Consider the following 23,287-nt stretch of genomic DNA (forward strand, 5'->3'; position numbering starts at 1 on the left):
CACCCGGGCCCAGATGTCCCCCACAGAGCCCCCACACCGCTGACGGCCTCCGAACAGGGCTGAGGGAGGACTTACCGGGTGCCATTCGCAAGGCCTATGCGCCACTCCCATTTATTGTGCGTGTCCGCCCTGGAGCCCAACTCCCCGCTTCTGCTCAGCCCAGCCGGGAGCAGAAACGTGCCACGGGCCAGAGTTACTGACTGTCAAACGCTCACAACAACCCGCTCTCCAGCTGCCTGATGTCACTGGCACTAGTCACAGGAGCCAGTCCAGCAGGAGCAGCCCTTTTGTCCAAGGTTAAGTGGCTCTCCTGGCTTTGTGGTTCCTTCCCTTCTGCTTGCAGCTCCCTCCTTTTGCAGCCAGCAGCCCCCCTCTCACTCTTCCTTTCACTCCCTTTGAAACGCTGTTCAGTGGTGATCCACCACAGAGAAAAGCATTCCACAGCGCACCAGCGACCTCCCCCCGTAGCAGGTTCCCCAGCCATGGGCACGGGCCCGGGTGACCCCCTACGCTGGTGCTCGAATACCCCGATGGTCGGCGTTCCTGCCACCGCCAGGTCGGACTGCGTGTTCCGAGCACGCTGCTGGCACACGGTCACTGGTGCGAATACTCTTCCAAGTCTTTATTTGCAAAGAGGAATTGCTCTTTGGGTAACACGGACGCCCTCTTACAAAACCTGCCGGATTTCCCCCCCAGAGCGTCCCAGCAGCTCTGCGAATCGGGAACGCTTCAGCCCTACCCTCCACGGAGGAGATCTCCCATCGTGTTACGGGTTCTTTACGGGTCCCATTTAGCGAAGCAGGGGCGAGGGTGGCCGTGGAGAACAGCCAAAGGCCTGGAGCAGATGGAGTCTCAATCTGTAACGAATAAAAAGAAGCGCCAAGGGCTTCTGCTAAAGAAACACCACCACCAGCAGGCGTACCTAACCGTCGTTTACCGGAAGGCCTGAAATGAAGATGGCGGGACCTAGCTTGAAGTGTCGAACATTGGCCCATGGCATAACTGCCTTCACGTAGCGAGCCTAGACCCACACCTGCAGCAGCACGGAGGTGGCTGAAATGGGACATTCGCTACCCGGCTTGCGGAATAACACCCATGTGCGAAAATTTGTCCTGCTCATGCCAGGAAAATCCTGGCAGGCTTCCAAGCTGCAGACCAGTCAGTGAACAAACCCCACAGAAATCGTACATGACTAGCGACGCCCATCCCAGCGCGAGTGAAATCAGCGCGACCCGCGTTTCCTCTCGCCAAGGGGGGGGGGAGTTGATGAAAATGAGAGGATCGTGCAATAACACGGGACAGCTGTCGGCTCTTTGTCTCCCTGGCCATGGCAAACGCATTGGACAGAATGAACCAGGCCCGGATCTTCAAAGATCCAGCTTCTTTAGGTGCATCACTCCTATTGATTTCAACGGGCGTTAGCCCCAGGACCAGCCCCTGGGGAGTGTATCACAAAAGCCAGAGCCCAGGATGCGAAAGCAATGACCACAGCTGCCAGGGAACAAGGCTAGTGAGCTACCACCCATGGGGCAGCACAGTTAGGATCCACACAAATTACTCACTTACTGCCCCCCTCGCAAAACCGACCAGGCACATTTATACCGACAGATCCTGTGCTCTGAGGAAATGCAGCTCCCTCCGCTGAGGGTCCCTTGCTCCCTGCACACCTTGGGGCTGGAAGCCCCATAAAACAACAAAGGCCCTGGTGGGGCACTGCAGGAATCCAGTTCCTGCACTCAGCACCCACAGCTCCCGTTGGCTTTCACTGGTGCTGCAGGTGCTCAGCACCCTGGACAAATCAGCTCCTCCACGTCTGCCTGCTGGTGGAGCTCCCCAGTTCTCCGAGCTGCTCTGCCTGCTTTCAGCTAGTAAGAAAGTTCTCGGGCCAGGGGACCAGGGTACAGGAAGGAACGCAAAGCCCGGCCCCGCCCAGCGTGCTCACCTCTTCCTTCCTCGGAATAGCTCTCTGCCTCTTCTGAGGACCTTGCTGTTGGAGAAAGAAAGAGAGGAAATGGTGTGGGCTGGCATCGCGTTGTTCTTTACTCTCACTTGAGTCTAGCATCCTCCGATTGTGACAGCTTATTAACAAGCTGGGATCCTGGTCTAATAACATGATCGGTGCAGGAGAAATCAGAGCTTTTACCAAGAAGCATATGACTTGCTATACTGGCTCTGAGCAGTGACCCATTGAGTCTAGTCTCCGGGCTTCAACAGTAGCCAGCTCAAGAAGAAGGCATGAAAAACTGAGCGTGAACAGTTTTACACTGTGTAAATTTCTCCCTGTGGCACTTCAGTAGTGCATAGGCCTGGCGCTGGCCCGCTACACAGAGATCCATTTCACTGCAACCTTTTCCCCTGTCCTATGGATGTCCAAAGTACAACCATACAAGCTGAGACCCATAGAGCCAACCAGCTCCAGATTCTGTAAAAATCCTCACCTGGCCCAGTGGGTTCTGCTTGGAAATCTTGACACCAGGTGTGCAGAGAACTCAGTACAAGGGGATGAAAATAACGTAAAGGTGGAGACAGAAAGCGACCCATGCACGGATTCTCTGGAGTGCTTTTAGCTTTTGCTGCTGGCTGTTGTTAAACTAGCCAAAGGTGCATTAACGTTCAGCCCCCAGCCCCTAGGAGAATCACGCCTAAGCTGGCAGATGACAGGTGCACTCCCTGCGTCCCAGCTCCAGGAACTCACTTTGGTTTGGCAGCCTGTATCCAGCACAGCTGATCTTTGGTCTCTTCTGACTGTACTTAGCACAGAGCTGGGGGCTCCCCGCCTGCCGGCAACACCAGTCATGCAACTTTAACTCTGTATCTGGAGATGGAAATTACAGCGCAGTGTTACACAGGGAAAGGTTACAAACATCTGCCAGGAAACTGGGCAGAATCCGATGCCCCTTGGAGTCAGTGAAGAAAACACCCCATTTCTGTCAGTAGCTCTTGGATTGGGTCCCACGCGTCGCTCCTCCCTTAGCAGACAAACTGACAAAAGCTGATGTGCAGAGAAGTTAAAACGGTTCATAAGCCTTGTTTATGAGCAATGGCAAATGCCGAATCAGCCGTGTGATGCAGCGCGGGGGGCCCAATCCTGCAGTCTTTGCTCACCTAACTCTTCCATTAGAGCCAAGAGGGCATTTTAATTAACCCAGGAACTCCACCCCAAGCCCTTTCGAGTGAAAAAATGTCAAACACCGGGAACTCATATTTCAGAGCAATTTAGTGACATTATTCTCATTAGCGGGATCTGATCTTAGTAATACGCCGATCCCGCTGCAACCTGGTCTGCCCTGTCTTGTGCCTCCAGCACTTGGTGTGGACCAGTTAGTAACAGGTTGGGAATTGCACTGGGCAGGCACCCACTGGCCTCACAGCTACCCAGACAGTCAAAGAAAAATCTTAATGTCCGTGGAAAAATCACCAAAAAGCTGAGGAAGGCCCAGCCCACGTGGCTCCCGTTGCACGACGGGGGAGCCAGTTGCCAAAACTCCTCAGACGCGCTTACCACGGTCGGGGGACACTTGGCGTGAGTCCTTCCAGGATCTCTCCTGCCGCCCGTCAACGAGCTCGTTCTGGCTGTTGTAGAGACAGCGGACACCGGCGCCGTATTGGTTCGGGGAGGCTGGATACAGCATCGTCACACGGTCGTCCGCCAAACCTGCAACAACCCACCAGTTGCGCGGCAGCCCCGGAGCCGTGCAGCACAAAAGGCCTCTCTGGCAGTGCAGCCCCTGGGTTTCCAGCCCAACCCAAAGCCCAGTGAAGTCATGGAAAGGTTCCCCTGGATTTCAGCAGGCTTTGACTCAGGATCTTAGCAAGCCAGTTCCCACAAAGCTCCTCTGAGCCCCTGAACTCACATACTCTTGTGTCGGGATTTATTCTCCAGCTCACCATGCAATGGGGATATCCAGCAATACCTGGTTTCTAACTGGGCATTCAGGACCTTTGACGGCCCCTTATCACAGCCCGGGTCAATTCATTATGCATCGTGGCTGCTGCGGGCTGTGGTGATTCCAGGGTCCACTCACGCTGCAGCAACAAACGTAAGGGGGGGCGGGGCAGAGACACACCCCAGAATCATTAAATTACAACCGAGTGTAAACGGATAGAGGGACCGAGTGAAGTTGGAGCTGGGTGAATTTCCTGCTGCTGTCTCTTTCAAGCCTCTCTAGGCAATGCTTCGCTCGCAAAGGGGAGACATGAGCAAACAGTATCAATTCACCTGCAAAGGCTAAATCCCAGACAAAGTAGCCTGGTCGAGTGCTGGGCACACAGGCTGGGTGTGGCCTGTCTTTGACCTGTCTCAGATCACAGCAGGAGAGAGGGTTCATGGACCCTGCAGTGCCTCAGTCTCCCCACTGTGTACAGAGTTAATTACCAATGCTTGCCTGCCCCTAGGGGTGTTTTGAGGATAAACGAGATAAAATGGCTAAGCACCATTCTTGAGAAGACAGCCCAAAACTACAGGGGACAGAGTTTGGGGCCTGAATGGGCTTGGGACCCATGGTGAGTTGTATATCCGCTGGCAGGAACCGGGATTCTCTCTCCCCACAAGAGCTGAGCTGGGATCATTGCTTAGGGAGGGATGGGTCCACGTAACTAATTCCCTGTCATTGCAGGGGAAGAGGTACTGGGGGGATTGCACCCCTTCTCGGCTGCTGGGTCTCTATGGAGACGAGCAGGTCCGGCCCTCTCTGTGGGGCAGGAGCTTTCTCCATACTAACCCGTAACAGCCTCGTAAGGAGAAGCCATGAGTCCATCTCATTCACAGTGAAGCGAGGTGCCATGTTAGAGCTAACCTCGCTCAGAGCGTGGTGAGGACTAGATCTAACAGGCCCATCTGGCCCTGGCATTGTCAGCATACCCCACCTCCTCGGCTCTGTCGGTAGTGCCGATCCAACGCTCCATGTCGCAGAGAGCAAGGGCAGGACGGCAGATCCTTGTTCCAACCCGCTGGATCTTGCTGGGTGCTAAGCCAGGCCAGACACCTCAGTCTGTAGTTCACACGCACATGACTGGCTAGACTGTATATCCACAGCCCACGCAGATCTAGGGCAAAAACAATCAACAGGTTTTGCCTTCTACTGAGTCAACAGCAAGATTGTACTCGCTCAGGCAGAGAGAGACTTGACTAAGCTGAGTTCTTGGACAGCTCTGACCATACAGGAGACTAACTGGTGATATTTTCTGAAATGGGGTGGTAACCCGGGCCTTGTTACAGCCTCCGAATGTCGCCATTGGAACGCTCCAGAAACTCACGCTCCGAGTCTGAAAGCACCATCGCGGTCGCTCTGGGGATGGTCTCTCAGCTAGGCACTGTCACTGTGAGTGGACGTAGGAATCATCCCCGGTTTGCAAAGTAACAGGCCATGGGCGCAGCCAGTCCTGAGGGGCATGTCTGCCTGGGTCCAGTACCGCGCAAGGGGCATTCCTGGGGAGTTAGCTGAACATCCAGGTGGCCATTCAGCGGTTCATCAGGGACCAGTAACTCACCGTGAAAGATTGGTCCCACTGACAGCCCTGGGAGTTTTGCCCTGGTTTCAAGAGAGCCAGGAGTTCACCCACAGCGTCTGGGAGAACCTGGGAATCTCTCACCTCGGCACAGTCTTTGCCCATCTCCACTCAGCAGCAGAAGGAAACCCTTTGGCTGCGGTGCCCATACCTGTGTTGTAGCCTCTGACCTGGTCGGGGCGATATTTGGCGGCTGGGGGCCTTCGGGTCAGATCAGCATTTCGGTAAAGTCCATCCCCGCTGAACAACAAAGCAAACCCTACATCACCCTTCCTGGCAGGAGCAGGGTTCGTCTCCACACCAGCCCCAGCAAGTTCTCTAGGAACAACTCCCGGCCTGCCAATCCCATCGCCCACCTCATACGCAGGGGGGATGGGGGCACACAGCTGATCAACGGAGAAGCACCCCCAACTCACAGAGCACAGGGCTGAGCCTATGGCCGTCTCGCCAGGAAGCAGCTATGGTGCTGAACGCTCTGAAGCTTCCATGCCTTTGCTGGCGGGGTAGGGCTGCTTTTAAGGTTTCACGGAGTGTGCAGAGAACTGCCGCCATTGAGTGTAGCCTGTTACTGAGGAGACACACACACTCTGCTTTCTCCCAGGGGAACTTGACTTTGAGTCGTATTGGACTTGTTTGGCTTCATCTAGACTAAAAGACTGAAAGCCTGTGCTGGTCTCTGGATCTGGAGAGAGTCAGCCGGGAGTGACTCTCTCATTCATTAACTTGCAAGCAAAGCAATGGACAGATCCCTTAATTGTGATCAGTCCAAAGTTCACAAGACACCCAATGCTCAGTTATATTTGTAAATCCTCAGCCTTCAAAGGGGTCGCCTGGATTTGAACTACACAACACCCTCGGGAGACAGAAGGGCACGGTCAACGGCACATTATGGTAGTTCTGAGGTTGCAATGTTACCCAGCTGCAAAAGGGTAATTGGGATTCGAATTAATGGCTCCATAGAGGAGTGAGCATACAGCACCTGGAGTAGCCCATCAGCACATTGGTCAAACCCATCTTGGTGTAATCCCATTGCATGCCGCCATCTTGGTAAAGGATGAGGACATAAGACTTGATTCCATCCGTGGTGAGGACAGCCTGGTATGTGTTTGTCTAGAGAAACACAAAATGTGCGGGTAAGGAAGAAGGGGCTGTGTTCCACAAAGTGTAAATGAGGGGGTACAAATCACTATTCAGTGAGAGGCAATAAACAGCACTAATGCTAACGAGGAGTTCTCTGTTCTGACAATGGGGCGTAAGGGTGAATCTGTGCAACTCCCGGAAAGCATGGCAGTAATAAAAACCTGACACAGGAAGCAACAACAGGTGTAATTCTCGAAATAAGTGTCACAGGCCACCAAAGAATGGGCAAGCAAACTTGGCCACCAAAAATTGTCAACATTTCTTATTTTTCATGGAAAGCATTGTTAGGATATAGATATTCAGGCCTGTCTGTAAAGGCCTGTACTCTAAGAATTTAAGTGTATTCTTATCACTTGGCTAGTTATAGAGGTATAAAAGAAAGAATCAAAATCACTGTCTGCCAGTGTAAGGGCCTTCTCTTACTGTGATAGTCTGAGGCCCTGTGCTTAGGCTAAGGCCTCTGGCTAAGCAGCAGAGGCAGCCATAAGCTGGGAAGCGACCGGTCACATCCTCACATTCCAAACTAGTCACATTGAAATAAGGTGCTATTGGGCTGTTAGGATACAATCCTGTCCTGACCATGCCGATTGCCTCCAGAGAAAGGGAAGTGCCTAGAAGATGTGAAAGGAAACGTAGTTTGATAGCATCCTGTCTGGCAAGAACTCACTTATCAATAGCTGGGGTGTGAAATCCTCACTTCTGTATTGTTTTGTCATTATAGTTCCCACTTTGCGATTGTTTGTCTGTATAATCTCTGTCTGGTTCTGTGATTGTTTCTGTCTGCTGTATAATTAATTTTGCTGGGTGTAAACTAATTAAGGTGGTGGGATATAATTGGTTAGCTAATCATGTTAACAATATGTTAGGATTGGTTAGTTAAATTTCAGAGATAATGATTGGCTAAGGCATAGCTAAGCAGAACTCACGCTTTTACCATATAGTCTGCAGTCAATCAGGATGTGGGTGGGTGGGAAATGGGAACAGGGAATGGGGCTGGGGAAACTGGAATCATGTTTTGCTAAAGGGGGAAATGGGAACAGGGAATGGGGGTGGGGAAATGGGAACAGGGACACAGGCGTAAGGTTCTGTGGTGTCAGAGCGGGGAAGGGGGACACTAAGGAAGGAAACTGGAATCATGGTTGCTGGAAGTTCACCCCAATAAACATCGAATTGTTTGCACCTTTGGACTTCGGGTATTGTTGCTCTCTGTTCATGTGAGAAGGAGCAGGGAAGTGGGAGAGTGAAGGAATAAGCTCTCTAACAAGCGTTGTGACATTTTAGGTCTAAGGTTTTATCAAAAATGTTATTAAAATTGTCAAACACTTTAATTTACTGAAAATAGCTCTTTTGGTCAAGCAAAGCTTCCCATAACCACTTTGAAAAGGTTTCCAATAAAAATGTGTATAAATGCCAAATTGAAAATATATTTTGAAAAATAATTCCAGATCACCAAAAAACGGGCTTATTTCAAAGGGTTTGAAACAAAAAACTTAAAAATTGGTTTCAACATGTGATAGTTTTTGATCAGCTCCGTACGCAATTGATCATGTAACAAACAGAAAGATTATATTACTTAGGGTGTCTCAATGAAAAGTGAGCATAGGGGGCTTTATCTAGAGACCCACCTAAGCCCTCTTTTGCATAGGTCTCATGCATGGAGTGAATTTATCTTTGATAAATGTTCAAGTGAAACACTCAAAAGTTAACTTGCTTCTCCCAACGAGTGCACAGGAGTAATGGTACCACGGGTTCTGAATTCATGCCCGCTCTAAGTTCACAAACTCAGTCTATCGTAGGTCATCTGGCCCTCGTCATGAGCATCTGAGCACTTCACAGTGTTTAATGTAGGTACTGTCCCATTTTACACATGGGAAACTGAGGCACAGAGAGACAGGGACTTGCCCAAGGTCACATGGGACCTGTGTAGTGGAGCAGTAAACTGAACCCAACTTTTCCGAGTCCCAGACTAGCATCCTAATCACTGAATCGTCCTTCCTCAGAAGTTCCCCAGAACATTTGGAAATCGATCCAGACCAATCCAGAAGTAACAGCGCTCTTGAGAAAAGCTGCCAGGGGTGTCTAAATATGCCCCGTGTATCACAGGACACAGACACAATGCAGCAGCCTAAGCCTGACCAAGACTGGGAGGTACGGGGCAGGAAGCCACTTTGACAATAGCTTCCTGAAGCCCACGTGGCCACTTACCCGAGTGACAGGCTGCCGTGCTGGAAAGGCCGGGGCCTTCTCCCAGGTGATCTTAAGGGTCCATTTTGCAGAGTACGAAGTCTTCAGGTATCGCCGAATCTTGGCCTCCACGTCTTGGACAAACGGGTGTTCGGCAGAATCCAGAGTAACAAACTCCTGTGGGTTTTGCACAGGTATGTTACACCTCCAGGGCAGGGAAGTGCAGAACTAGCATTAGGCATGCGAAGGTATCAAAGGCGACCGGAACCCCCCGGCTCACTCAAGCATTCCTCCCATTGACTAAGGACTTAAACAATGCTTAGGCCTTACGCAGACCCTCTGCAAAGGGGCGAATTTCATGCCGAGTGAGGATGGACTCAGACGTTAGGGGACCAGCAGGAACTGCTGAATCTGGCAAGGCCTGTAAACCCCACTGCTCGGTCATCTCCACAGCGGCAGGCTATTCAACAACTTGCTAAATCATACGCTGCATAATGCGAAGAAGGGCAGCCTAACTGAGCCTGCCGTTGAGCACGTCTCGCTGGGCCTCACCACGTGTAAAAACTGACCTGGTAAAACATGGTGCCAACGCCTTCGGAGAAATCCGCATTAGCCCAAAACACAGCGACCATTGGTACTTTCTCATGGCCAGTAAATCCTCCGGGAGGTGGGTTTGGAGACGGGAACATGTCACTGTCCGAGGCTGGGAAAATGATTTGTCCATTGTCTGTAAACTAAACGACAGTATTCCTTACATTAGCTCCTTCACGGGAGAGATGAAATAATGCCTAACGAGGCACAAGGTCTGTCTCCACAGCCACGAGACACCCGCAGCTGGCCTGTGCCTGCCGACGCCGGCTCGCAGGGCTTGGGCTGCGGGGCTGCTTCACTGCTGGGTAGCCATCTGGAGCCTGGGCTCTAGGACCCTGCAAGGTGGGAGGTTCCCAGAGCTCAGGCTCCAGCCCAAGCCCAGACATCTACACAGCAATGGAACAGCCCCATGAGCCCAAGTCGGCTGGCACAGGCCAGCTGCGGGTTTTCCTTTGCTGTGTAGACAGAGAGTTATGGGCTTGCTGCAGAGTCCACTGAAGTCAATAGAAAGACGCCCGTTGACTTTAGGGGTTTTGGGGATCAGACCTAACTGAAGTGTGTATTCGATCATTATTACCGCTGTTTATATTGCTGAAGTGCCTAGCAGATCCAGTCACCGGCCAGGCCCGCACTGAGCCAGATGCCATGCAGGCACTGGGGGAAAAGGGAGCCCCCACTGTAGTTTAATTTTTTACTGCTTCATTGCAAAACTTTTTTTTTTTAAATTAGAAAGTGACTCTGATCTTAATAAATCCTCTAAATCCCATGAAAACACCCCTGGCCCAGACATGGGAGATAAAATCCAAGGAATAGTTTTTCCAACCACCAATAAAAATGATTTTTATTTCTACAAAAATTAATCCACATTTGTTGAAAATGAAGAAAAAAACCCCCACATTTATCCCCGACCAGCTAAAATCTTAATACACTGTGCCAGTTCCAATAGATCTTTGTCCGTTTCCAAAGGACTGGCCAAGTGCACATCTCATTTAGACTCACGTATAGGGAATCATGCAGCGTTTTCCCAAGTGGGAACCCAATCTCGGGTTTGAACACAGGGGAGTTAAAATCCATTCTTCTTTCCACGAATTGCTTATCGGTTTCCTTTGCTCCATACGGATACAGTGGCACAGCTGTAACTAAAACACAATGATTACAAGCAGCTTCCTTTAGTTCACTCGCTGAAGACTTTCAAATATCAAAGGGACTGAGCAGATGGCAGGGGACCAAAAGACCTGGTTTGAGCAGGGGAAGCAGCGTGGAATTAAGGCGGGTTCCTTAGACCATAGGATTCGGGTCCGAGGGGACCCCGATGCTGCAATGAGTCAGCCGCAGAGCAGCAGGTGTTATTGTACGGGGGTAAATCATCAGGGGGACAGTGGAGGTCGTGTTCGGTTGCAGAAATCTGTCTCTTGCTCAGAAATCCATGGTAGGTGACTTACGTGTTGCTGACTGTCCTGTACCACTTGTAGTGGCTTCTCTGGTCCCAGCTGAAACAGACGCTGTTCGCTCCTGGTCAGACCCTGCTCTAGTATCGGACTGAAGGGCTGCTGACACAACCAAAGCAATATCTCAGGAGTTGGGAGGGGAAATCACACGCCACTCAGAACCCTCGATGTTTACGTCACAAGTTGGGTTTTTACGGCCCGTTTTCACACCTCTGCAACTTATTACAGGCACAAATGATATAACTTAGGTGTTCGACTACCTGACACGTGGCCAGATGGTCAAGTACATAACTAGCCTCAGCAGCACTCTGTTATTTGGGCCAGCAGCGAAAAGGGAAAGGCTAGGTTGGAAAGCAGGCTGTGAAAGTATTCGGAGATCAAGGCTTTACCCAAACCTGCATTGACAGGGAGAGGCCTAGTGGGGTATCGGCCATTGTTTCCGAGGTGCTAGGCACAAATAAAGTACAGATCAAAGACGTGAGTAAATATTATGAGGCTCCTATCACAAGCGCTGAATTCCTCACTTCCATTTAGGACCCGGGCCTTTCACAGAAGACACTAAGTAACCCTCCATAACTGAGCTCCACAAAACCAACATGGCTTCCACCCTGGCCACCTGCCATCCCGGGGGCCCCTGTCCCACACTGCCCAGGAAACCAGGTCTCCCCACGTGCCCCAGACCTGAGCTCGGGAGACCCACGACGTGCTACTGCCTGAAATGAACCCATCTGGGGACACTAGTTATCAGTGCGTGACATACCTGTTGTTCCCAAGAAGGGGAACGGTGTCTCTGCCCGTCCTCTGGAGAGTGCTGGAGTGGTGGCACCAGCCGAACCCAGGTTAGCCCCCCGTTCTGGGGGCATTTTCCCCTTCTCCGCATGGAGGGAAGGGGAGTGGGATCCCGTGGCAGAGGGAGCACGAGAGGTGGCCAGGCGTAGCGTCGTTAGCGATTGCCCGGTACGTGCCTCCAGTCCTGGTAATGCTGCGGGGACTCCTGAGTCACTGGCAGAGACGGCTGCTTCTTTCGTAACGCCAGCGGGCCCAGTTACTGTCGGCCCCTCAGGAGAGGCAGGGACGGGCACCGGGGCACTAGAAAACAAAGGATCTGGCCGTGCAGCCTCTGGAGCTGAGGGCCAAGCAGCGGTTTCACCGGGAGAGGCAAAGGCAGCTGGGGATGTTTCCCCTGACGGGGCGTGTATTCCTGTGGCTCCCCCATCTCCTGAGGGTGAATATGGGGAGGTCTCAGCATTGGCCGAGACACCTCCTTCTCCCAGGGGCAGCTCTGCCCTGCTTGCTGGACTCGCCTCCGCAGGCTGGCCATCGGGGTTAGAGGTGGTGGTTTCCTCGTTGGCTGCAGCCGCGTCTCCCCTTCCTTCTCTCTCGCCAGCTGAAGACAGAGGAGCAGAACCCATGGCGCTGGGGCCTCCCGGTGAGTGTGAGATGGAGGGGAGAGAGGCCGGGTCCCCAAGCACTACAAAGACGGGCGCGGATGTTCCCTTGCTGGCTGCCGACGTCTCCCTTGTGGGGGCTGGACAGGGAGCCCCCAGGGCACCGGACAATCCGTTTGTTGCATCGCCCGTCGTTTCCGGCTCAGCCAGGGCTCCGCTGGGAGATGCAAAGGCAGGTGGGGACGTTCCTCCCGATGGAGTGAGTCTGCCTGGCATGGTCCCGTCTCCTAAGGGCGCACGAGGGGAAGCTTCAGCTTTGGCCACGGCTGCTGTTTCTCCTGCAGGCAGCTCTGCTGCGTCCCCGGGACTCAGCTCTGGGACGGAGGGTGAGGGATTTGTCACACTCTGGAGATAGGGGTTGGAAATCGGGGTTTCTCCATGCGCCACAGATACCGGACTAGCCATATCCTCTCCGTTTCCTGAGGGTGCCGGGGCCAGGGCTGTCTCCCGAGCCGAGGATGGCTGAGGAGAATCCATAGCCAACGCTCTGGGTTCTCCGGTTGGCAGCTCGCCCATGGGAGCTGGATTCGGCTCTGCGCCCCGGGGCGAGGGATCTGTTTCACTCCAGGTGCCAGCCTGAGATGTTGTGGCTGCCTCGTTCACTGACCTATTGGCTGCTAGCTCTGCACTGGAGGGTGCAGCTACCCCACTGGCAAAGCCTCCAGAAACATTTACTCCCGCAGGCCCTTTGGCTGCTGCGGCGGGTGACGCAGACTCCAGGACTGATGGAGCAAGGGGTGTTCCCTTCACACTAGGCTGGCCAGAGTTTGCCAGTTCCTCTCCTGCCCCAGCAGCAACAGGGGCTGTCCCTACTGCAGCGTCTGGAGGGGCCTGGGGAGAACTGGGAGCACCAGAGAATCCAGCCCAGGAGGATCCTGTACTTTCACTCTCTAAAATGGACGGCTCGGCTGGGATGTCACTGGGAGCTGGGATGGCAGACGGGGCCGTTTCTCCCGACGGCGTAGGTATGGCTGTCACCGTCCCAGGCTCTAGAAAGGAATGAGGGGAAGTTCTGGCACTGGACAAAGCCCCCGGATCTCCCGTAGGTAGCTCCTCTGTGTTAGCCAGACTCTGCTCTGCGTCAGAGGGCAAAGGATTTGGTTGGCTCTGGGTATCAATCACAGATATTGGGGTTTCCTCTCTTCCTTCCGGAGCTGCAGGGGCAGTAACTGTCTCGCTCTCTGAAGCCGGGTGAGCAGAACCAGTAATGCTAGAAAACGCCCTTCGGGGGAGCCCCTCTCTCTCAGTCTCTGCGGGTCCTAATGACCCAACCTCTTCCCTCCCGGCTACAAAGGCAGGTGGGGATGTTTCCCCTGCCGGTGCAGATGTTCCTCGTCCTGTCTCGCTCTCTGACGGTGGATCTGGGGATGCCGGAGCACTAGCTCCATCATGCCCTGGGCTTTCGGTCTCTGAAATGAAGGCCTTAGCAGCAGGGGCGGCAGGAGACTGGAACGCTGCATGAGTTGACTCCGTCTCTCCCACCGATGGAGAAAGAGGCCTTCCACTGGACACAGCAGTGCCAGTGGATGCCAAGTCCTCTGGTCCCCCTCCAGTGCCGGGTGTGGCTCTCCCGTTCTCAGCAGCTGCAGAGAGAGAAGAGGAGGTGGTGACCCCGGGGAGCGCGCCAGGAACTGATCTCGTTACCTCCAGCTCGGCAGGTGAGAAGAGGGTCGGGTGAGGGTCTGTTGGGCTGGAGTAGAAGAAGGCCAACGTGACGGCTGCTTCTCCTGCTGGAGTCGTGGCAACTGTCCCGTTTTCTGAAGAGGCGTGCGAAGGGTTTGTCGCCCTCGCTGAAGTCTCTGCTTCTTCTGTCGGGATCTCGACTGCTTCACCTCCGCTGGCCCCTGGCTCTGGCGGGGAAGACACTGTTTCAGGGGCAGAATTTACATTGTCCCCATTCACCGCTGACACCAAACTAGCTGTTGCTACCTCTGCCGGAAAGGAGGAGCCGGCTTCGCTGGCGTGGCCGCTTGAAATGGCGCTTTCTCCAGGCAACGTGGTCACGCCGGCGTTGGCCGCCATGTCGGACAGGGACAGAGGAGCTTGTGCTGCCGAGGTGATTGCTGTCTCCGGGGCTGCCAGGCTTGCGGCACGGAGCAAACCGCGCTCCGCCGTTGGGGGAGACCCGGCTCCAGGGGTGAGCTCATTCTCTGGAGGAGCTGGGACAGCAGAGGTGGGCCCCGGGTCTGCGCAGGCTGGAGGAGATGAAACAAAGGCATAAGCAATTCTAAGAAGCAGCTTGGTTATAAATCCAGCTTGGTTCGCAAACGACTCACTGCTTCTCTGTGCAGGACAATGCTACCGAACAGGGTTCTTTTGGCGCGCCCGGGAAAGGGCTCAGACACTGAGCGGGCATCAATGCTAATTCAATTAGACTTCCGTTTGCCGGGTAAGGAATCCACATAAGGTGCTTTCTCCTTCAGGGGCAGCAGGTCACACATTTTCCATTGGTTTCCTGTGTTTTCAGGCTTTTGCGCACCCCCCAGCGTAATCCACCCCCAGGATTACTAAAAATGGGCCTGGCCTGGCACATTCTTCTATGAGCAAATGGCATCTTGGCAACGCCATTCTGACACCTTGGGGGGGCAGCCTGCTAGTTTTGAGCAGCAGAGCGAGCATGGCAGCCTCCCCAAATTGCCTGAACTCCTGGGTTCAGTTCCTTGCTTTGCTGCTGCTGGCAAGCTGAGGGTGGCCACCCCCTTGGAAAAGCAGGCCATCAACCACTAGTTGTGTGCCTCAGTTTCCCTCTCTGTCAGAGCGGAATAGTGACAGCCAACTCAGAGGGATGCTGTGAGGACCGATTAGTTAATGTCTTTACAGTGCAAGAAAGTGCTGTATAAAGCCTTCAAAATATGACCCTTATCACCCATGTTACCTTGCTTACCCTAAGCCAAATTTGGGGCAAACTTCACTGCAAGGATGGGGCCCAGACTGGAACGGCTGTTTTCCCAAAACACTCAGGAGGCCAAGTTCCCTGTTTTGTCCACCTTACACTGGGGGTAGCAGAACTGGGGGACTCCCTGAGTCTCAGCCTGATCCAAGGTGCATCTTAGCGCAGAACAGTCCCAGGGAACCACGTACCAGCTGGGACTAGCCAGAGAGTTATGGTCACTCCCCCTCACCTTCTCCTGCACCGGGGGCTGTGGAGAGGGAGGAGAAGGAGTTGGCTACGCTGGCTCTACACCTACCAGAGACTCCCCCACCCAGCAGAGGACTTGTGGCCTGTTACACATTCCCTTTACTTCACCTGAGTGATGTAAAGGGAGCAAAAGGGGCTGAGAATCCAACCCAGGGTATCTTTGGTCCATCCAGGAGTCTGAATATGTGCTTCAATCTCTCAGGTATTTTAAGAGGGGGATGATTTCAGGGGGGTGAGGAGAAGGCTGGGCGCTGCCGTCAGCTAGATGTTTTAGGGAAGTTGACTTGCAAGGGGTGAGAAAGCCGGTCACTCCTGCAGAGGTTAGTATAGGACAGGGGCATTTTCCAAGCAGCTGGGCTGAGGTATTGTGTGGCTAGTCTATTGACTGGTCATGGTGCAACCAGACTCCTCGCGTAGGTGGATCTGTTCAGGCGGAAGGAGCATGCAGGGTGCGGACGGAGCGAGGTGCTGAATACATAGTCGCTCATTTGCATAACTGCTTGTACGCCAGCCAACCACTGCTCTGCGTAGCCCCACCTAGATCATTAACATCCAGGCCCCCAGCACCGTGCCACCCTCTAAGCCTTTCGATGGGTACAGTTCCAAGGGGCAGAAGGTGACATGGGGTAGGACAAAAGCTGACACTCCAGCAGACAAACGGTAGATAGGACTGGGGGTTCAGAGGGGACCTGGGGCAGGGAGGTGGAACATGTGGGTGGGTAGGGAGAGCCGGGGGGAGTGGGGGGGTATCTCTGTCCCAGAATCATTGGCAGCTGTGAGCAGCTGCCTGAGGGTGCCGGGATGGGACACACCACGGAGGGCCTCCTTCAGGGAACGCTCTCGATGCTATGTCCCCTATAGGCAAATTTCTAGGGGACCCACAGTGGGATATGGGTGCATCTCTAGGCGGCCAGTGCCATTGCTGTGACCAGGCAGCCACCCGGGAGCCTACAACAGGGAGCCTGCAATCGAGGCTCCTGGGGAGAATGCCAGATGCCGTCCTGCCTAACAGCTGTTAAAAGCCAGGTTGCTAGATCCTGATCCTGCTGCCCTTAGCCATGCTGAGTAGCACCTTGCCCCCACCCACCCCACCCCAGACCCAGGCGTGCCCCTTGGTTCACAGGTAACCAACAGGTAAACTGCAGCACACGGCTTATTTATTTGGGTGGAGGGGAGATTTTATGTGCATTATTATTTAAGCTCAGTACCTATGTGGACACAAGAACAAATGGATATAAACTGGCCATCAGGAAGTTTATAGACTTGAAATTAGATGAAGGTTTCTAACCATCAGAGGAGTGAAGTTCTGGAACAGCCTTCCAAGGGGAGCAATGGGGGCAAAAGACCTATCTGGCTTCAAGACTAAGCTTGATAAGTTTATGGAGGAGATGGTATGATGGGATAGCCTAATTTTGGCAAGTAATTGATCTTCAACTATTAGCGGTAAATATGCCCAGTGGCCTGTGATGGGATGTTAGATGGGGTGGGATCTGAGTTACTACAGAGAATTCTTTCCTGGGTGTCTGGCTGGTGAGTCTTGCCCACATGCTCAGGGTTCAGCTGATCACTATATTTGGCATCGGGGAGGAATTTTCCTCCAGGGCAGATTGGCAGAGGCCCTGGGGTTTTTTTGCCTTCCTCTGCAGCATGGGACACAGGTCACTTGCTGGAGGATTCTCTGCACCTTGAAGTCTTTAAACCATGAGTTGAGGACTTCAATAGCTCAGGTTAGGGGTTTGTTACAGGAGTGGGTGGGTGAGATTCTGTGGCCTGCGATGTGCAGGGGGTCAGACTAGACGACCATAATGGTCCCTTCTGACCTTAAAGTCTGTGATTCTCTGTGCAGGAATGTTTAGTGGCAGGAGGCATTTTTAAAACCCCCTTTTTGCTTATTTTATCTGCAGCCGCCGGGTTCGTTAGGGGGAGGCGCTATGTTTCTGCAGGCCTAGTGCATTTCCAGCACGCGCAGCGACCCAGTCAGTTCGCAATGACTGCCCACATTCCAGCCTGCTCCAGGCACACCAGAGCCGCTGCGTTGAGATGATACATCTGGAACTCAGGGCTTCAAAGCTCGTGGCCCCAAGCATCAGTGCCACTGACGGCAAGACGGGACGCAACGCATTCCAGAGATGCTAACGAGTGTCTCTAAGGAAGGCTCAGACTGTATCTGTAACGGGATGGAACATCCTGACGTAGGAAGCTGCAGAGCAGTGCAATGCCGCTCCCGTTAACACAAGAAGACGGGGTGTTTACAGTCAAAAAAGTGAACAGAATATTGGGACTCATCAAGAAAGGGATAGATAATAGGACAGAAAATATCATGTTGCCTCTATATAAATCCAGGGTACGCCCACATCTTGAATACTGCGTGCAGATGTGGTCGCCCCATCTCAAAAAAGGTATATTGGAATTGGAAAAGGTTCAGAAAAGGGCAACAAAAATTATTAGGGGTATAGAACGGCTTCCCTATGAGGAGAGATTAATAAGACTGGGACTTTTCAGCTTGGAAAAGAGAAGACTAAGGGGGGATATGATAAAGGTCTACAAAATCATGGGTGGTATAGAGAAAGTAAATAAGGAAGTGTTATTTACTCCTTCTCATAATACAAGAACAAGGAGCCACCAAATGAAATGAATAGGTAGCAGGTTTAAAACAAACACAAAAAGGATTTTTTCACGCAATGCACTGTCAACCTCTGGAACTCCTTGCCGGAGGGTGTTGTGAATGCCAAGACTATAACAGGGTTCAAAAGGGAGTCAGATAGATTCATGGAGGATAGGTCCATCAATGGCTATTAGCCAGGATGGGCAGGGATGATGTCCCTAGCCTCTGTTTGCCAGAAGCTGAGAATGGGAGACAGGGGATGGACCACTTGATGTTTACCTGTTCTGTTCATTGCCTCTGGGGCACCTGGCACTGGCCACTGTCCGAAGACAGGATACTGGGCTAGATGGACCTTTGGTCTGACCCAGTATGGCCATTCTTATGTTCTCTGAGAAGGACATTATGGGACTTACCCTAGCTCAGTTTCCCTAGCTGTCAAATGGGAACAACAACACATCCCCGCGTTTGTCAAGTACTTTCACATCCTCTGATGGAAGCTTCTCTGCAAAGGGCAACACATGGGTATTACTGTGCCTGTCATTTGTACCTTCTTGCATATTTCCCTCTGGTTGGGGAGGTGGGGCTGGTTTATCAAAGCACAAACTTGTTGCCAGAAATCTTTGGCATTCAGTCAAAGAACGCCTCTGTAATGCATTGGGTTTACAGAGAAACACCTGGGACCAAATGCCATTTTTAAGGAGAACAGGTTAATTCACCCTCTTCTTGGGCTTGATCCTGCAAGATGCTGCACAGCGCCTGCAAACTAGGGAGCTGCCTTAACTCCTGTGTTCTCAGCACCTTGGAGGAAATGACCAGCAGATCTCAGGATCAGGCCCAAGTTCTATTCTCAACTCTCCCTGGCTCAGTTTCCCCAGCTATCAGGAGACCTACCTGTGTAAAGCAGTTGTCTCCCCTCTCATGAAAGACTGTGGTATAAAAGTGCAGGAGTACTGTTAATAAAGCTTCAGACATTACCAAGAGGCCATAGTCTCTTACAATCTCTGCCTCTGAGCCTCCCTGTCTCTGAGGCCGGGCGAGCTTATGTCAGCAGCTTGATCCAGTTTACAGTAACACATACGAGTGAGCAAAACGCAGGACTTACCGTGTAGAATCCACACCCAGCAGCCTAAGAAGGTCCAGGGGATTGGTCTCCACATCCCCATGTCTCAGTGAAGCGCGCCAACAAGTACGATCTGCGAAGGCGGAGAAGTGTGCTAGGGAAAAGGTAGCTAATGGGAGATGCAGGTCTCCTCCCTCCGTCCTCCAGGAGCTGGAATGAAACAGGTGCAATCCCCTGGCTCCCGCCCACGGCTACTTATAGGGGCTGACAAAAGAAGGCGGGCTGCAATGATTGCATCACACCCTGTGCCCCCTCATGTTCTTCCCCCACACCACCCCCACCCGAAAACCCCCTCCCCAATAGCTTCCTGTTACTGTACATGTTCCTGGCCAGCCCCTGAGAACACACATTCCTGTCGCTCTCACATGAGTGCCCGGCAATAAAGTGAAGTGTCCGAGCGTCAGCACTTGGCTTTGAGTTCCCGCCTGGGTCCCTACCACACAGGGCTGAGAAGCATACCAGGGGTGCCCATGCTACCCAACGGGCGACTGCAGACACCGCAGGAGAACATGACTGGCGGGGGCGTGGTGCCCTGGGTGGCCGTTTAGGGGCCCTGAACACTGGGAAGGGGATGTAAGGGAAGAGACACACCCTGGGGGGCTGGTTGAAATTCTGCCTGCCACCAGCCCACTCACCCCCTTTTCTGCATCAGAGACAGGTATGAAAGCCCTGCGCCTCCAGCCTCCCCCCACGAGGAGCTGCCCCTGGCGGTAGGGGGTGTCTAACCAGGCTCAAATCAACAGTAGGGCCACAGGACCCCGTTTAGAACATGGGCCAGAGGCAAAGCTAGTTAGGAGCTTAACGCCCATTGGTTTCAATGGGAGTTAGCTACCTAAATACCTTTGTGAATCTGGGCCAAGGTCTATGGTGGCCAGGGAAAACTAACCCACCAGCAAGTACCACTCTTTACATACAAGGTCTAGCTGAGGCTGCTGGGCTCTGGAGAGAGTCTGCTCTGAACTGTGCTATGCATCACATGCAGCCGGTGGGGTTCTGGCTCCTTCCTACCATAACGACATGCTACAGTGGTCCCGTGTTCAAATGGGGTGGGGGACATCTGCCTTTGGGGTAGTTCACTCCCTCCACCAGGGAGGAATCACTGGGGCCCTTCTGGAGAAGGTATTTTCCCTGTGACTTTAGCATGAAGAGAGGAACTGGAGAAAGAGGATCAGGCTCCAGGGGGGCCCAACTCTGGTGCAGCACTTGGAGTTCAGAGGGTACACGCTGAACCAGGCTGCTACCACATAAACACAGGCTTCTTGGCACGTACCACTGGCCTCCACATCGGCTCAATGAAGATCCTTTTCCTATAACTCTGCCTGCTCGCTGCATCACTTATCGCTAATGAAACATGCTGGTAGAAGTGGGATTTGAACCCAACACTCCCAGAGAGGCGCACCAAATGTCCCTGATGGTGCCAGTGTTGAGGCATGAATCCAATCCAGCTCTTCTGGCTCTCAATCCATTTCCATACCCACTACATTACACCGCTCCCCACACTCTGAATTCACACCTAGCCACCGCCATGCCTGTCACCAAGGGGCAGGAAGCCAAGGATATAAGGGACACCACACAGCAAACCCTCGGAGGAGATGAAATTACCAGACACCCGTGCAAAAATAAAACATATTTTGCCTGTGATCACCAGGTACCTGTGCCAGGTGCCTGTGATCACCAGGTACCACCATTCGGCCCCTACATGAGGAGCCCTAGCGCTGTGATCCACAGGGCCTGATGAATGGGGGCATGGCAAACACACCCAGCACAGCACTATAGCTGTTTGCCTCAAAATGTTTGCCTCAAAAACCCATTCAGACTTCACAGCAGCTCGCAACACCGGTGAACTCACCCAACACCCAAAGAGGCGCAACCCAGCGCCTAGAGACTGCAGGAGACGTCAGGAGCCGGTCAACATTGTCACCGCCACCTGAGAAGACATCTAAGATAAGTAGAGGTTTCCTGGGGCTTGTTGGGAGAGGCAGGAGGAGAAGAGAGGGCTAGAGAGGAATCAGACCTGAATTTGATTCCCCAGTAGGGGCACCGACTCTTTATTATGTCACATAACCGCTCTGTGCCTCAGTTTCCCCCATCAAATAAACAGAGTAATGCTACTTAGCCCCCATTTGTAAGGTGTTTTGAGATCCTTGGACGAAAGGCGTGTAAATGCAGCGTATCGAAGTATCATTTACTGTCGTAAGAGATTAGATGCATTTCCTAGCCGTAAATACCTCCAAGCGCCCAAAGTGATTGCTGCTAGGCGTCATTGCTAGTGTTGTAAGCAACAAACAATTAGTACGTTGTGTCCCAGGACAGTCTTCCAGGGAGCAGTGCCTTAGGGTGTCCCTAGAGTCGAGCATCACCCAATCGGCTGGCCAGCTGCCCTGAAACCCGCAGCACTTGGAAGGGAAATGCCAAGTGAAGTCACATCACGGTTGATGAGAGCTGGGAGTAGAAACACGCTGCTTCCAGCAGTGCCGGAGCGGTCCATTAGCACTGCTGATGGGGTCACAGATTGCAAATCATTAAGGGCTCTCCGCTCACTTGGAACAAATGCCAAGAGCAATTCAAACCCATTTGCAAAGCTAGGAAAGGGCCACATGTTACCAGCATATGAAATCTGACACAGGTGATAATGGGGAAATGGCTTATGAATGGACATATAGACAAATATCACAGTGAGCTGATATCAGTTTAGAATCATGCAAGGTTAATGAGGGATGGAATAAGATCTGGTACCAGTAAGATTGAATTCCAGCTTCCATTCTTTTTAGTAGTGCATACATTTTTCGTGCTCCTTTGAGACTGGAATTTTCCAATCTTGGCATCAGCCCAATGCTAACTTTTTTTTTTTTTAAAGTGTGAGGAAAATTGCTCCCATCAGCTTGCTTCTGAGTTACGTGAGGGCACGTGGGAGGAAACTGCACTTTTCCTATTTTGTGCCAACCAGACAACTCAAACAGCAGAAACAAGGCACTTCAAACTTGTCTTGTTTTACAGATCTCATTGTTTTGCAGATCTCACTCAGGTTTAAAAAACAAGACAGTCTTGAAGCAAATCAGTTGAGGAGATTTTAAAGTCTATGGATACAAGTAGGAAATTACAAGTACACTCTTTAGGGTATAATTCACCTCTTTGCAAAGGGCCTGTACAACGCCTAGACCACCACTTAAGCCCTCTTTGGGGGCAGTTAAGAAAGGTTCTGGTGGTGTCTAGGACTTGTGCTTCTTCTCTTCACAGGGGGGAAATCTTACCTTTGAAGAATTAAAACCTTCCCTTCTCTAAAAGCCAACTAAATCCAAAGCTCCTAAATGCTGCAGCCCATCTGTCACCCAAGAAGCTTACAACCTCCTCCGCTGGCAAAGCCTGCAAGCTTCTCCAAACAGCTGCAGATAGCAAACAGGTGGGTTCCACCGGCAGAGTGCGGAAATAGTGATTTTTGCCCCTGTTGGGCCAAGGGGCCAGCCAATATTCAGGTCTTGCTGGGTTGTTTCTGTTACAAGGAGAAATGGATGAGAGGATTCAGGTATTTCTTTGGCCCACTTTATGCACTACTTCTGTCACGGTCTTTTGGCTTTCGGGATCTAATACACACAGACAGCAGCCTGCAGCTAATCACTCTGCTCATGCCTGCATTTGCAACTAGTCCGAGGGAAACCCCCCCAAATCCCTTCCGCTTACTTTCATGTGAAACAAACATGTAACAAAATAAGCCAGAACTCCATCTGGTGACATGGACAATGATGCTCAGAGCTGATGAGGGAAAGCAAAACTCTGCAGCATTTTCTAAGAGTCACCTACATCTAGTCCCTAAGCCTCACAAATTGGCACTCCAGGAAAGAAATTGAATGTTCTACGGAGTGTCGTTTTAGACCTGGCTCCAGAAGCTTAGCACAAGTGGAAGGGCACAGCATGGAGGAAACATGCCAGGAGTACAATGAAGGGATAATTAAACATTACAACATGGTTTTGAGCGGATATTAGCAAAGTTATGCCATAATATTTTAAGTACCCTGGTGTGTCCCCATTAGCATCAAACTAGCACTGAGGACTAATGGTTAGTAGAACAGAAATGTAGCTGCATGCCAGAGGGAACTAAAGTCTGGC

At 52.2% G+C, this 23,287-nt stretch overlaps 1 protein-coding gene across 3 annotated transcripts; it reads right to left on the reverse strand.

The window, feature by feature from the left end:
- Positions 1-607: 607 nt before the first annotated feature.
- On the reverse strand, positions 608-19,358 carry MUC4 (mucin 4, cell surface associated). 3 transcript variants are annotated; one of them, XM_073359092.2, is made up of 13 exons: positions 19,166-19,358; positions 11,632-14,514; positions 10,866-10,970; positions 10,423-10,562; positions 9,402-9,566; positions 8,854-9,009; positions 6,488-6,618; positions 5,660-5,748; positions 4,867-5,046; positions 3,503-3,655; positions 2,696-2,815; positions 1,943-1,987; positions 608-857 (listed from the first exon to the last, which is right to left on the reverse strand). In XM_073359092.2, the coding sequence occupies exons 1-13, from the start codon at positions 19,224-19,226 to the stop codon at positions 853-855; spliced, it is 4,233 nt and encodes a 1,410-aa protein (XP_073215193.2). In that variant the 5' UTR covers positions 19,227-19,358; the 3' UTR covers positions 608-852. The 3 variants fall into 3 exon arrangements, with proteins under 3 accessions (XP_073215193.2, XP_073215192.2, XP_073215194.2); XM_073359091.2 differs by having other exon boundaries at positions 10,866-10,973; XM_073359093.2 differs by lacking the exons at positions 608-857; positions 1,943-1,987; positions 2,696-2,815 and having other exon boundaries at positions 3,550-3,655; positions 4,862-5,046; positions 10,866-10,973.
- Positions 19,359-23,287: the final 3,929 nt, after the last annotated feature.

Source organism: Lepidochelys kempii, chromosome 9, assembly GCF_965140285.1.
Source record: "Lepidochelys kempii isolate rLepKem1 chromosome 9, rLepKem1.hap1, whole genome shotgun sequence".
Classification (NCBI taxonomy): domain Eukaryota; kingdom Metazoa; phylum Chordata; order Testudines; family Cheloniidae; genus Lepidochelys; species Lepidochelys kempii.

What these genes read in the sequence shown, in the direction of transcription:
- MUC4 (XM_073359091.2), bottom strand. Translation starts at nt 19,226, where the DNA reads ATGGGGATGTGGAGACCAATCCCCTGGACCTTCTTAGGCTGCTGGGTG. An exon ending in TACAGGACAGTCAGCAACAC is followed by an intron (nt 10,563 to 10,865) that starts GTAAGTCACCTA and finishes ATTGTGTTTTAG; the next exon opens with TTACAGCTGTGCCACTGTAT. An exon ending in CACGGCAGCCTGTCACTCGG is followed by an intron (nt 6,619 to 8,853) that starts GTAAGTGGCCAC and finishes GTGTTTCTCTAG; the next exon opens with ACAAACACATACCAGGCTGT.